This window comes from Lates calcarifer, linkage group LG15 (assembly GCF_001640805.2).
Source record: "Lates calcarifer isolate ASB-BC8 linkage group LG15, TLL_Latcal_v3, whole genome shotgun sequence".
Lineage (NCBI taxonomy): Eukaryota > Metazoa > Chordata > Actinopteri > Centropomidae > Lates > Lates calcarifer.
The window spans coordinates 5,420,655-5,435,725 of record NC_066847.1 but is presented as its reverse complement, the minus strand read 5'-3'; the positions used below and the strand labels follow the sequence as shown (position 1 = coordinate 5,435,725).

General features: G+C 38.0%; 2 protein-coding genes across 4 annotated transcripts in view; both read right to left on the bottom strand.

Annotated features, from left to right (window-relative positions):
* Positions 1–823: 823 nt before the first annotated feature.
* Positions 824–2,813, bottom strand: bola1 (bolA family member 1). Of its 2 annotated transcripts, none has more exons than XM_018700115.2 (2): positions 2,753–2,813; positions 824–1,859 (listed from the first exon to the last, which is right to left on the bottom strand). In XM_018700115.2, exon 2 carries the CDS (start codon positions 1,833–1,835, stop codon positions 1,383–1,385), a length of 453 nt encoding a protein of 150 aa, XP_018555631.1. In that variant the 5' UTR covers positions 1,836–1,859; positions 2,753–2,813; the 3' UTR covers positions 824–1,382. The 2 variants fall into 2 exon arrangements, with proteins under 2 accessions (XP_018555631.1, XP_018555632.1); XM_018700116.2 differs by having other exon boundaries at positions 2,670–2,771.
* A 729-nt stretch (positions 2,814–3,542) lies between these two features.
* Positions 3,543–15,071, bottom strand: part of sv2a (synaptic vesicle glycoprotein 2A) — a 46,622-nt gene continuing 35,093 nt past the window's right edge. For both annotated transcript variants that reach the window (XM_051076216.1, XM_018700062.2), the window contains 6 exons: positions 14,965–15,053; positions 13,680–13,844; positions 13,090–13,223; positions 9,273–9,479; positions 8,253–8,412; positions 3,543–7,675 (listed from right to left, as the gene is read on the bottom strand). In XM_051076216.1, coding sequence (XP_050932173.1) covers positions 7,492–7,675; positions 8,253–8,412; positions 9,273–9,479; positions 13,090–13,223; positions 13,680–13,844; positions 14,965–15,053 — 939 coding nt within the window. In that variant the 3' untranslated portion in view covers positions 3,543–7,491. The remainder of the gene's footprint in view (positions 7,676–8,252; positions 8,413–9,272; positions 9,480–13,089; positions 13,224–13,679; positions 13,845–14,964; positions 15,054–15,071) is intronic.

Genomic DNA, 15,071 nt, shown 5'->3' with positions numbered 1-15,071 from the left:
AAGAGTTAGATTAAATAGTTACGTTTTAAAGTTATATATTGGGTGCTTTGGTTTCAAACAAATTACTCCCTACTCAAGTTATTTTAACTGTAGTTTATGTTTAAGTATGACTACATGTATAACCCCAGGGAGAAAATAAAAAGTGTCTGGGTAATTGATGTTCAGCTTTAAGGGGAATAATGAAGACATCTTGTATTCATCAGCCCAGTCACACGGTTCAATTTGTCATATAATCTGTACACATACTGCCCTCATGTGTTGACTTAGTGGTACTGACATGATCTCTACAGGCATTGGGATCTCATGCCATAATTACATTGGGTATTATTGGCTGTCCAACAGCACTAAAATAGAATGTATTTAGATTTATACTGCTGTCATTACTGTACACGTCTGCATATAAATAACTGATGCACATGCTTTTTATATAGCGTATTCATTTCACCCACTCACATTGTATATATGTGAGTGTCCTTTTATGTATTCATATATACCCCTCACTGTTATATATACACAAAATGTCTCTATACATACACACATACTGTATATCTCAAGAATACCTGTAATACTGAATCTTGTAGAAGGTGTTAAAGGAATGATTTCAGTGATCAATTACTATCTCAATGTACATTCAGGACATGAGTTTAGTACTTAAGATACAGACTTGAAAAAATGTCAAGTATCCCTTAAATAAAGGCAGGGGGACCTTATTTCTAGGGCATGAGCTTGAATATAATGACAGTGTCTCATTGTTTCAGTCAAATACAGTTGTCAGATGCAGGTTAAATAAAATAAACTTTCAATCATGAATTGCAGAAATGTATTTACAATTTTCTAAGAATTATATGTATGTTTATTTTCATTCACTTGCAGAAATGAGGAAACATGAACTCCCACCATTAATTTTTGACCTGTGATACCACTACATAGACAAAGAGGTGTTTACCAATACACATGCCAACACACCATGCTCCATAAATCTGATATAACTGAGACTATGAGCAAGAGCACTGTAAAGTAAAATTGTCATATTGTCCCCTAGAATGCAAGTGCTTGTTGTCATTTGTACTGTATTTGTTCAACACTAGTTGTTATGGTAAACTTTATGTCCTGAATACATCTGCAAACTGAATGTTTACAGTGAGTGTTTTATTATAATTGACAGATATGTATTTTTGTCTTGAAATCTGTGACAGAATCCTAACTACCATTAAACCCAGAATGTGTGAATAAAACCAAAATCACCCCCAAATCTCACTTCTATGTAAAATTGAAGAGGAGGAAGAGGAAGAGGGAGAAATACAAATCGTTATACCTCTCTTTCACCTCATTCACCTGCATTCTTCACATTTCAATCCAGCACTGCTTCACAGTCCAGCTCCTCATTCTCGTCCAGCCTTCAGTTTCTCCTCCACTGTATGGTCTCCCCTCGATCCTCCCATGCAGGGTGGACTCTTAGCCAGGGTGGGGTTACTCCCCCACTGCTCAGGAGTCTTTGCCTGTATTGCCAGCGCATGAACACAGCTACTCAATTCCTCCTTCAAAGCCTCATTAACCAGGCGGTGACGCTGTATCAGTGGCAGACCCTCAAATTTGGAGCTAACGACTAGGACACGGAAATGGGACTCAGAACCGGGGGGCACAGCATGCATGTGGCTTTCATTGTGGACCTCTAAGTGGTCTGGCAGGAGTGAGTTGGTTAGTTTGGTTCTGATAGCCCTCTCAACAGGCCGGCTTGGGTCTGGGTCCATGTGTGGTCTGAAGTGGGCCAGAGGCCGGTTTAAGGCAAGAGTGGTGGAGACAGGCCGAACACAGCGGAAGACACTAGGCAGCATCGAGAGGTTGTGGCTGGAGACCACCTAAGACAGGAAGATGAGTATAAACACAGGTATCTGAAGTCAATAACAGGCTTTAAGGTGTATCAAATAAACACACCTCCAAGACCATACTGGAGGTACTCTGTTCTTAAGCAAGAGTAGCAATGTAGAGCTCCCTGATGAATGTTGAACTTTGGTTGAGAAAAATCAGATTCTACGATTATCCCTGCTGTAAATATCTGATGTAACATGTCAGCAAATGTGCCATAAAATAAATGAATATTTGATCACTTGTTAGATTATGTGCCATGCCTCTGTGAAACTGAATTGAAATAACTGCACATCTCTTGGGCGAGGTAACTATACCAGAACTAAACTTAGCTAACGTGTTAGCCTAGCCAATTGTAACTAGTCATCATTAATGCGAGTAGCCCCCAATCTGGCATGGTTGTTACTGTGTCTACAAGTGGATTGTGATGCCACCCCAATCAAACTCATAGAAAGTGTGCCCTGCCATGCAGAAACTAACTAACCCTGCAAATTAGCACAGGGTTAGCTCTTAAGTTAAAGCAGATATCAACGATCATCACACGTTCAAACGAATAATAACTGGAAAACCCACTATCACAGTCGCATATAAGTTGGTGACGTGACTTTTAATTACGGAAATGTCTGTGTCGGTTTGCTGACAATTATGTAAACACTCAAGCTATTACTACGTTCAATGAAATTCAGTGCTTCTTTGCTAGCATTAGCGGTTAGCTTTCTTTACAAACATCACCCAATATGGCAGAAAACTGAGACAACGTAAGCGAGTCTTGACACTGAACAGATCAACAAAATATAACATACCCGTCCGTGCTTTAATGACACAGTTAAACAATAACTGAAGAAGAAAACATTTGCTAGAGTCTAAACTGATTTCAGTTGCTCACCTTGCCGGAAAAGTCAGTTGAGACTCTGGGACCGTTACGCAAAGCTCACCGGAAGTGCCAGCACAAACGCTGGGTCTTGTAGTTTTAAGCACTTTGTAGTTTTCCAGTAGCATTTTTGTAAACTGTAGCCTTTTAAGCAATTTTACAAGGGTGATTTCAGGTAATGTGGGGATCTTTTTTCCGGAAATGTCTCTTTAGACCGTAACAATTTGTCCAGTCTAATCAACAGGCCTATAATGTTATATTTTTGCCATTTCCTGTAGGCAAAATATGAAAAAAAAAATATGAAAAAATATGAACTACAACTGTAATTTCAAATCACATTTGATCCCAAAAAGGACCCAAAAAATGTCATAGGTTATAACATAACATATGTAATATTCATGTATATTATTTATTATTTATTTATTTGTTTATTGCCTCAGCTTTACACTTTTTAATCTAAGACATTTTCAAATAAAGTCTTTTAAAATTGTTCCGAGAAAAATTCAAAATTAAAGTCAGGATGACTTGGCTTCTTGATAGAATTTGGACATAAAAGCCTTCATTTTCTCTGTCTGTTACACTTTACTATAGAGGAAATTAATCATTTCTTTAGGAAGACATAAGCGTTGTCAAATGAAAAATGTAAGTTTCGGTGGTTTCCATATAAAATATAAAAATACTTAATGTATTACACTTATAGTGCAAATTAAGAAGTTGAAATGAATTGCTCAGTTTAGACATAAATATACATATATATACAACCTATATACAACCAATATTAATAGACATAAAGAAATGACAAAGATTGACTTTTTATATTTTTTCCACTTGTTTATTCTTCATGGTTCTTTGTTATCCATTGTGATTCCAAAGGGTCAGTTGCACAACAAAGTGCAAACCCAATCAAAAATCAACAATGAGAAAATATAAGAAAAAATCTCACACACCTTTAAACAGAACTGATGTTGTCACATTTAGGCTAACTATGATTCATAACTGGTATTTAACATTGATGTATTTACTTATTTCATTCTCATTTACAAAATGCACAAAATCAAAGACAACATACATCATTGTTCATTTACACTTCTTTTTTTATACCTTTTTTTTTAATATTCATGGTTTCACAAACAGTTTCTATACTTACAAACAATCGACTACAGTTTCTACAGCACAGTACAATGACAAAGGTGATAAATTCTTTGTTACATTTAATTAATGGCAATGCAATCTTATTGACAAAAGCCTCAAGACCTAGGGTTGTTTTAGAGAGTACACACGAATGTTAGCTGTTAAGTCCTGTGTCATTATTAAGCCAACACTCAGCATTTTAGTGGACAAGGCCAGCATATAGTAATGTGCTCCAATTCCCAATAGCTTCAAAGGAGAGAATAAGAGACAAATACCCAAACACTTATTGCTTTGTTAACTTTTTGCACTCACAATTCACTGTTGCTCAGGCAACAAGTTAATTATACAAAAAAAACCCTGTAACATAAGCTAAGATATGTATCTACGAGAGACAATCTTGACTTGGACGGAGCCTGAACTGAGTCACTGAGACAGGTTAGCGTTTTTAACAGCATTCCATGTTGAACAAATACAACAGTTATCTTGACATCGTTGGTCTTAATTTCATGGGTGATACAGGACAACATACAGAGAATAGGACTGCTGATGCTTAGCTTTTATATTTGTACAGGTAATGTGCATTTATATACTATCAATGTGCTTTTAAGAGGGGAACTGGGCAAATTTTGCTCTCTGACTTGCTGGCCATTTTGGCTTCTGAAGCCATTATTTCTCTCAGTTTTAAAACAAGATCATCTGGACTCCCAAAGACATGTTCTCAGATGAGTTGTGAAAAGAAAGGCTTCATGACCACATACAACAATGAGTCCAGTTGTTCTTGTTTCACGTGACCAATGCCTGAAAACCTACAAAGACTGACTGCAGTATAGTGTATTTCCAGGGGTCAGAAGGTTTGAAGAGCTATTAGTTACACTATAGTTAATTTTTATTTACATATATTCATATCTATAACAGAGAATTGATGGTGTAATGTGTAAACTCAGGCCATACAAAATATTTGGCAATAATTAATGAGCGGTGGTATTCATGGCACACTCATAGGTAATGGGTCAGATGTCAAATTTGAAATCAGATTAGTGCGAGACAGTGAGATGGTGAAATGTAAGGGGCAGGTCATCAAAGCTCGAAGCACCTATGTTCACAACTGCACTCATATTCAGAATATTGTCATTTGGTAGGTTTTGGTCTTTGTGCTCCTGCTAAACTTCTTGCTCACCTGGTTCTTCTAGCTTCTAGCTAGTTCTCTAGCAAGGCTGCAGGATGTGAAGAACTCAAGGCATTCACAATTGTGCATGTACGACAGTGTACACTTAGTGCAATGGGTTGTCTATTTTTTGACTATTTTTCAACTGTCTCGAGACTACGTATGGCTGCTATCCTACAAAATGGCAGTTTGGACAAAGACATTTATCTATTTATTTTTTTTCTAATCTGACATGTCAATGATTGTTTTTCTTTTCTTTTACCATGCAATTGCGAACATATCACTTGTACTTTTCCAGATCAGGGGAATGTGGCAATAATTTTCGCCGACACTCTGTGCTGTTACCTGTGTGGGATATATGACAATCAGCCCTTGGCAGTGAGTTCTCTAAGGTGAATCTCATGTTGTATCTAGCTACATTTGTATAATAAAGCACAAGTAAACACAAGATCCCAGTGCACTCCCAATTCATACCCTCATCATCAGAATAATCCTTCTCAACTGCAAATAATCCTCACTGTTCAACATGTTATGTGCCCCAAGAACATACACATCCCAAATTAGGAAAATATAAAATAGAACAACCCTTCTGTCTTTACATTGGGTGCAGTATTTCCCAACAGTTTTCATATTTGCTCCAATGACACTAAGCTCTAAAAAAAAAAAAAAAACAGGTTGAGCTTGTCCAGTATGTTATCGCACTGTGCTCAGTTATCAATATAAGACAGCTACCCCGCATCATTAACCAATAAGATAGTGTTTGCCAAATGTGAAATGGTAAAAGACAAAAAATAAATAAATAAATAAAATAAAATCTCAATATTGCAGAGGTTCAATATTGCACTAAGAAGCACACTCACATTAATATAAACATTCAGCTCACACAAAGAATTAGATTATAGATTATTATTCATCTGTCATCTCTTACACACTTACACACTTTGTGCCTGCACTAAAACCATCAAAACTAAAAGGGAAGCCTTTCTGTGTAACTTTTTTTTAACGCATTTGATTGCTTCCACATGTATACGTGACAATTTAAGTGAATAAAGGAATCCTGTGCAGAGTGCTCTAAGGAGAGTGGGGTAAGATTCATCAGTGTTCATAGAACCACTGATAGAAACAGCAGATTAAAAGCACTGTGTTGTCTTTTATGGGTCAGAAATGTCAAAAATATTATGGCAACTTAAGCCAGACCAATGGATGAGCAAATGTGAAATGTCCAAAATGCTGTTTACATATTGTACTCTCAATCTTCATAAAGTTACATACATACTTTGTGACATGCATAAAACCCTCCTGGACATATTTTATAAGAGGCAAACATACTGTGAGTCTGGGAGGAGAGGTACTAAAAAGGCATTTCTTACAAAGGGATATACAGTATGATTGAAAAACGATGATTGAGTGTGAGATTCTGAACATTTTCTTCAAGTCAAGAAAATGTTAGGGACATTCACATTGGCTAATGGTTGTGCTTTAAATGTACATTTCGACAAATAGCTTAATCTTTGTGATGGAATGGCAACCATGATAGCACACAATTTTCACTTAGCATGGGAAACATATTTGTTAACTGACTTGAATGATATCATGAGAGTTTGGAGGTGATCAAAAACAATGTTTTAAAGGGAAAAGGGACTTGATTTATCTCCTTACCACATTCTAACAATAACAAAAACAAAGCTGGAATGTCCTATAATCTATAAAATGGCAGTCTGTACACCAACACAAGACCTGGGGAGATAAAGAATGAGGACAGGTCTTTGTTAAAGAAAAAGCCAAGAGACGTGTGTCTTGGTTTTACCAGGCAAAGTCAAAAATGCTTCACATAAAGGCAGAAAATGTCAAATGTTTTGATTCTATGTCCAACAATGGCAAAGTACCCAAGACTTGAAAGGTGAGTTGAATTTGCTCAGATGAATGGAGGTGACTACAGAGAACTCTGCAACAATGGCTAGTGGTCATTTCTATGAGTCTATTTGCATGGCTCATTGTCAAGAGCCCCCCATCACCTGACCTCCAACCCCAGGTGTATACTTATACTGGGGCGGGGAGGGGGGGCAAATCTACACATACTGTTGTATTCCAGGGAAATAAAATGACATGCTCTCACTGAACACTGTAACATTATGTTTGCCTTGTGTTTTCATTGGCACCAATTCTGAGCAATCCTAGTAATTTGTGTCTCAATCAGCTCAAGGTTTATTCAGGCATTAAAATGGTTTGTCACAGTTCCACTTATCTTTATAGCATGGAGGAGTACCTATCAAATAATCACCAAATATTTACAGCTCAGCAGATCTGCGTTGCTCTTCTGCGTTGTGTTATGTGCACAAAATTTAATTTCTAAATGTTGGGAGGAGGGGTTAGAGGGTAGGATCTGGAGGGCTCTTGAGCTGTTCGTTCACAGTGTGGCGAAAACTCTTCTGCCCCCCGGAAAACTGTTGGTGCCACACTATTGCAGCACCTGGCCCCGCGTCTCTGGTAGTTTGAGGGCCAGAAAACTGCCCGCCGCCAATGCCCCCGAGGCAAAGAGTATGGGTACAGCCTTGGTTATACCAACGAATGAAGTGAAGATGCTTATGCCCAACACAGCCGCTAATTTACAGAGGGCGTTGAGGAAGCCAAATGCTGTGGTTCTGGGAAAAGAAGAGCAGATAAATAAGGAAGACAGTTCCTTGTTTATCGTTTCATCACATTTAAAGAAGAAATAAAAACAAGGAGAAAATCAGTAGTGTAATAGTGTAACACATTCAGGTACAGCCATTTTCTTGCCAATATTAACTGCTGAGATGGGTCTCAATAACATCTGTGTGTACACATTATTCATTGAAGAGGCTGCAGGGACACCACAAGATGGTGCTACATCTCCTAAAATCAAAATCCTCAAAAGCTGTTCTACAGAATACAGAGAGGCAACACAAAAGATGCATATTTTTGCTTTGGTGAGATTTTTTTGAATTACGGTCCATACAAACAGCCATGTTTTATGTGATAAGAGCACATCCTGCTAAAGCCATTAGGTGGCAACAAGGGAGCTACTTGCTTTACATCACAAGCACCACCAATGATTTTACCCCACAATGTCATCCATCCCTGTAAGCCAACCAATCATTTTAGGGTAACTCTTATGACATCATTTAACACGTCATTCAGCACCACTGACCGTGTCTACGTGGTGTCAAGGAGATTTCAGGGCATGCCTATATTGCCTACCTCTTGTCAGAGGGGTAGAGCTCGACAGTCAGCACATCCAGGGCGTTCCAGGAAGCAATGCTGATTCCACCGAACAAGCAGAGCAGAGCAATCATGGCTGATTCGCTGTTGCCAAAGGACAGGAAGAAACAGCTGATGCAAGATATCACACTGGAGCCCGCTGTAGATAAAAGGGAGGAAAGAGAGGTGTTGGGAAATAGTGTATGAAGAAAGGAAGAGGTTCCTGCACAACTGACAATTGCTTGGCATTAGCCTTTATATTTTAAATTTCTACAGACAGTACATACCAGAGAGGGCAATAAACTTTGGCCCTATCATTGCTCTGTCCAAACCATTTAGCTATTGTGCAGAAAAACCAGAATGACTGGCTCTCTCAATGGCAAAACTTACACTCTTAATTTCACCTTTTATCAAGAGAGTCTAAGAATACTTATAATACGTGGGCATCTGGATTGATAACAAACCTTTAGAAGTCACACTTAAGTATTTATGGATAAACTGAAGATGAAGTTGAAGCTGAAATGAGGCTTGCTTCCCCAGATCCAGCAAACACAGGATTGAGGAAGACATTTGTGTCTCATTCCTAGATTCTGGTGATGTTGTCTATGCATAAATCAGCCTCCACTCTGAATCCTGTGGTTGTCATTTACTGTTCTGCACTTACATTTGTAACTTCACTTTTTAAATTGGCTGGCCTTGCCTCTGTGTAAGAAGAGAGCATAATTGGCTTTTGATCATTTATGTAGTAATCAATACTAATTGATTTATTCATCCTCCAGTCTCACCAGTGGATGTGGAGCTTATCAAAATTGTTCTGCAGACTGACTTTGATATATCTGCTGGCAGCAACTGAGCGTCTCCACAGGAGCAAATGACAACTGTGTCTTGAACATCTTACCTATGAACATCTTATCTTCTTTAAATTTTACCACCCAGTTTTCCCAATTGTCTTTATTTATTCATCCCTCCACACTTTCGACACACATGATGGTGAGTGATGTGACCCTACACCCATATTACCTAGCATCCTCAACCGTCCAATCTTGTCCATGAGCAGCGCAGAGACAATGTTGCCTGGCAACACAGCCAAGGTGCCCAGGAAACTGACAAAGTAGACCATGTAGGCATTGTTCTCATCACTGATGTCACTGAGCAGGCAGCCCTCTTTGTTGTGCAGGAAAGTGCTGTTGATGAGCTTGCAGTTGATCAACCTGTACTTGAAGAGATCTGCAGAGAAACGGGCGGGGGGGGGGGGGGGGGTGACAGAAAGGGATTGACTGGTAAACTTGTTGCCAGGATGGGAAAGATACTGATCACAGTGACTGATCTGCTATTAATGTAAAACAAGTCAATTTTGGACATTAATAACTCAATCAATGCCTGGTAACTAAAAGATCTGATCCCAGACTCCTGATTCCTGATTAAAGATTTAGGAAGATTTTATAGCACCCTTACTCCATATATTCCAGGACTGTACCTGCCATTTTTTAGAAAGTGAGGTTTTATTCAATAAAATCCTTACAGTCCTAAACAGGCTTTAAATGTGAAACACCTGCAGGAAGAGTTAAGTTTAATTAACAACAGCTTACTTCACCAAACTATTACTTCTACCAAGGCAACATAACACAATAAATTCTCCTTTTCTTCAGCACTTAGCAACTCTGTGCTCTTATTTCACTGCAATGCTTTTCCTACAGATGAGTGCTTTTTCAAAACCTAAGAGTGTGTGGCATTAATAAACTCTGAAAAACAATTTATTCAAAATTTAATACATCAATACATTAAAGAATATATATATATAAATATATGTTTATATTTGAATCATTACTTGAATTTTTCAGGTGAATTTATTTTATTTTATTTTATTATTGGCTGTTTAGAAGTGTGGGAGGAAACTGGAATATCCAAAATAAACCCACGCAGACATGGGGAGAACAGGTAAACTCCACCATGCTACCCTTTTTTTTTTTTAATGCCACTGCTTGCACCACCATCATCTGGAGAAAACTCTTGATTCAGAGGTTTTTGGTTGGTTTCTTTCTCCTAAAACAGAGGAGGGCCGGTTAACAGCTATTGTCTGAGAGCTGTGGAAAATGCACGAGCCATTCTTCTTCAGGGCCTGGAAAAAGCAGCGGCAACATACATGTATAGTGTGTGAGGAGCCTTAATGACACAACAACCCATACGTTCAAGCAGACTTTGCCGTGGCTCTAGTTCCTCTAGCTCATCAGAACTGTCAGTGTCATAGTCCTCATCTTCGCTGGAACTGGTAGAGCTATCATCAGTTCTTGCTGTACGTGGTAAAACCAGCAGCAATTCTTGCTCAGATTTGGGAAAAAACAGGTGCCATTCTTCTGGAAAAAGCAGCTTTAACATGCCTGATGAGTATACAAGAAGCTATGATGATATAACAACTCAAAATTATAGGTGTACCTATATCTGGCGGTTGGTCACTTAATGATGTTGTCAATATCTTCTCTGGTCCTGGGTATAAAACTTGTAATTCTTGCTATGGTCCTGGAAAACTCATCTGAAATTGTTGTGGTGATTCTGGAAAAACCAGCTCCTATTCTTGATCCAACCATGGTAAAAAAAATAAAATAAAAAAAAAGATGCAATTCTTGCTTTGGAAATGTTGAAAAATCTTGTAATCATTGTTTGAGCTTGGATAAACACAGGTGCAGTTTCTTCAATGATCATGGAGCAAAAATTCACAATTCCTGCTCCAGCCATGGTGAAATAAGTTGCAACTGTTCCTCGGCCCATGGACAAAAAAGTTGCAAATCTTCCTCAAGCAGCTGTTTCTCTGAGCCTTCTGGTATAAACTAAAATTGGTGCTTTGTCGTTTGGGTCGGGTGGATAGATTGTTTCCCAGCTACTCTCTTTCGTGGGGCAAAAAAAATTAACTGCACTTCTTTCTCCAACCATGATCGAAAAAGTTTCAATTCCTTCTTTGGCCAGGTCAAAAAGTGATACCATTATTGCTTTTGCTTGAGATTCAGTATCCTCAATGATCATGGACAAAATTTCCACAATTTCTGCTCTGTCCGTGTTGAAACAAGTCGCAACTGTTTCTTGAGCCTTGGACAAAAAAGCTACAAGTTTGCAATATTTGCTTTTATTTTTTTTTAACAATTATTATTACTGATAGTGTATATCAAATGTCTGAAGACAGACTGTATTCTGTGTTGTGCAGAGTATAAAGCCCTCTTAAACAAACTTGTTGTTTTGTGCCATATGGTAAAAAATGTTGATATAAATTGTAACCAAAGGTTGGCACAATAGTGACCAAGTGATCATTTGGGCTTAAAGGATACATCTGTAGTGTTTCAACTAATCTTCTTCTAGCATTTTTTAGTCTTATACAAGCTCAATATAATCTACCAAGTCACTGTATTTCAGTAAAGGTGAATATAAAATCTGACATCTTGCAGTAACAATACTAAGTTGATAAAATGTAAAGAATAGCCCATTATCAGTATATACAGACTAACATGATGTAACTGTATTCACCATATGGTTTATTCCCATCTTGCCACACTGGGAAAATAAGGTACACTATGGCAACAATCACTCAGCCTTAAATTCTGAACAGGAAGCCCAAAGAGAGATTAAGCCTTAATAAGCAAACAAGTTTCTAATTCCCATTCTAATAAGGAAGTCCTGGCCGCACTGATAGCAGCTGTGAGTGATTGCTTGACGTGTGTAAAGACTGCAAACAACTAACAAAGCAAGAGGATGGTCTGGCTGATACATCTTTTGTGTTTGCATGTGTGTACACAGCTGCAGAATCTTTAGAGACCAGTGTCCTTTTCTAAAACGTATAAAGATGCAGTTCTCGTCAGCTTTCTGCATGTAACATCTTTTGTGTCATTTTAGTGGATAAAAATCAAATGATAGCTTGAGATGAGAGACAGCTCTGCAATTTTAAAGAACAAATAATGGAGGATTCATTCTGGGTTGCTAGGAGACATTAGCTGTGGTGCCAGTCAGTGGAGGGGGATGGGGGGAGTAACTGACCAATTTTGACAGTTGGACCTAATTTTGCTGCTCTTTTATTAGTTGTAAAATACAGCATCCATCAAAACTGAACATTATAAGATACAAAAAGATGGCAAGGGCTATTATACTGGGCTGGTACAGGTAGTAAACTTGTAACTATGTGCTTACAAGACATGAGTAACTGAGGAATCTGTACAGAACAGATGACAGTGCTAGATGACTCACACAAACCATTAACAGGATTGTATTTATGGAGAGAAAACACGAGTGAAACTGTGCCAATCGCTCTACTTAAAGGATAGTTATTTATAAGGAGATCTTTGCACTATAAATAGCAGAGAGAGAATAAGGGCAGAGAGGAAAAATGAGATCACACTGCACTCAAAACACAGTTTACAACACATCTTAATTTTTCAAAACAGATTTTAGTCGCCCCTTCTCAAGCCTCATATTGAAAATAAATTAAATTGAAGCAGTAGAAGTTTTTGCTTCTCAAACCATGACCTCTCATTTCAGGAACCTGCAAGGCAGAGATGAGGTTTGTTATTATCAGCTGAAGTCAGTCAGCCTGCTGTCTCTGTTCTTCACTGACTTCCACTGTTTGTTTGGTTACAGCTGGTTTCTTTTCACCTATCTCCATAGCACACCCTCCACTCACTTATATAACAGACACCACTGACTTTGCAGTCATTACTTGTTCAACTTTAATTTTAGGGACGTTTTTGTCATTTCTGGGGCAGATTGTAACAATGTTGATCATAATTTGTTGGTTACCTCAAGGTGTTCACTGACATAAGGCTGTAGATCCTCACTTTTTTATGTGTGTGTTTCCTACCTGTGTTGTAGAAGAGGGTGGCAATGAAGGTGCAGTTCTTGAAGAAGGTGTTGCTGGAGGTGATGTCCTCAAAGTAACACTCTTCAAACAGCGAGTCCTCGAATACCATAGACTTCATTTTCAGGTTCATAAACCTACAAGCAATTAAAGACAGGGATGGAGGAATCAAGACAAAAAGGCAATGAAAAGAAGAGAAGTCTGTCATCACAGGGACTGAAACCATAAGACTGTCAGATATTCTATTACCATATTGTTGTTTGAATTTTAATGACTCAAAATCACAGGCAGAGATCAGGTTGAAAAGGCAAGGTCAAAGGAAACATCAAAAACAGGCTTGTTAAACATGAACAAGTCTGCAGGGCTTTCATCCAATCAAAGCAATGTTCAGAATAAAAGATATTGAAGCTTTATTCATATTTTCATCTGGTTTGTTGTCATGCACCACAAAGTACTTGCACTTTGTGAATTAATTCATCTCTTAAGTATTGAAGTTGTAAAACTGTCAAAATATCCTTGGAAGAAAAGGTACCTCACCATCATGTAACCTAGCTAAAAAGGTCAACACCAACGAGAGGACGCAGCTAACTCACTTGTCATTGAAGTACTCTCCCTGGCGGTGGACCTGGTTTTCCAGGGTGAAGTTAAAAGTGACATGTTCTACTTTCTCCTTGACGAAAACCTTGGTACGGGAGGAGTACTCCTGCTTCTGCAGGTACTTGATCATATCAGGGAACCACACTGTCAGACCGTAGTAGCTGGAGGAGAAAGAAGAGGAGAACATGAGAGTGCTGCTGTCATAAAAAGACAAACCTAGGAGTAAATGGCTGACAGAGAAAAGATTATGTCTGCAGAAGAGGCACATGAGCAGTGGTACGGTGTACATGAATATTTCAGGGACACTGAAATATTTACTGTATGTCTTTAGCCTGTGCACTATGGCTGGGTGTGGCATGTACAGTACTTGCATTCAAGAACTATACTTAAGAGCACTTTTGAAGGACTGTATTTTATTATTTTGTGCAACTTTACACTTTCACTCCACTAAATTTCTAATCTCTACAGATATTGTACTTTGCATATTATGAATTTTAAACATTTAACATCTGATTAACTTAAATAATATGATGGATTTTTATAGATTTCATATCCAAGAGTTTCAAAAGTGGTTAAGCTGAGCTCCACTTTGGCCTGCGATATCATTACAATGCCAGTTACATATGAATACATCTCTATTAACAATCAATTAATATGAAATATAATAAAGGAATTCTTACACAAGGCATTTCTCTGAATAACAAGTATTTCTACATTTGATATTTAACTGATAACAACTCTGTAGTTTTTCTTCTATAAGGCTTTACATGTAATGGAGTATTTTAACAATATTATAATTACTATTTTACTTAAGTAAAGGACCTGAATATTTCTATTCTATTTTATTATTTACTTTTTTTTATTTTGACCTAGAAAAAGAGAAACTCTTATGTATCAGCTGCAGTGTTGATACAAAAGTGGCTCAAAGGTGTTCATGGTATTCACTTACTGTCATCACCAGTTTTAGTGCTTTGATTTGTTATTTTATTTTTTAAATCCAAAACTGATAGAAGCTGTTGACAGTACTCATCTAGAATTATGAACCTGACATGTGCAGGAGATAATGTAGAACATCCTCTGAACACCCACAGTGACTGCTACATGTCAAACCAACAAAAAACAACAACATAGTGCTGCTGTGATCAGCACGAGCCAGCTCTTTTTGGCTGCAGCAAATACATGGACTTCACGGACTGGCTTCCCGAGTAACTGGTAGTATGTAAGTTAAAATATGACCCAGAAAAACCTGCAGTGGTGCATCATTATTCAACCTGATCCTACCTGAAGGACATAGAGAACCACACGGCCATCATCATGTAGGTGGTGCGGCGGTACTCAGGGGAGAAAACAGTCTGGAAATTACTCCACACCTGGAAGAACATATACAC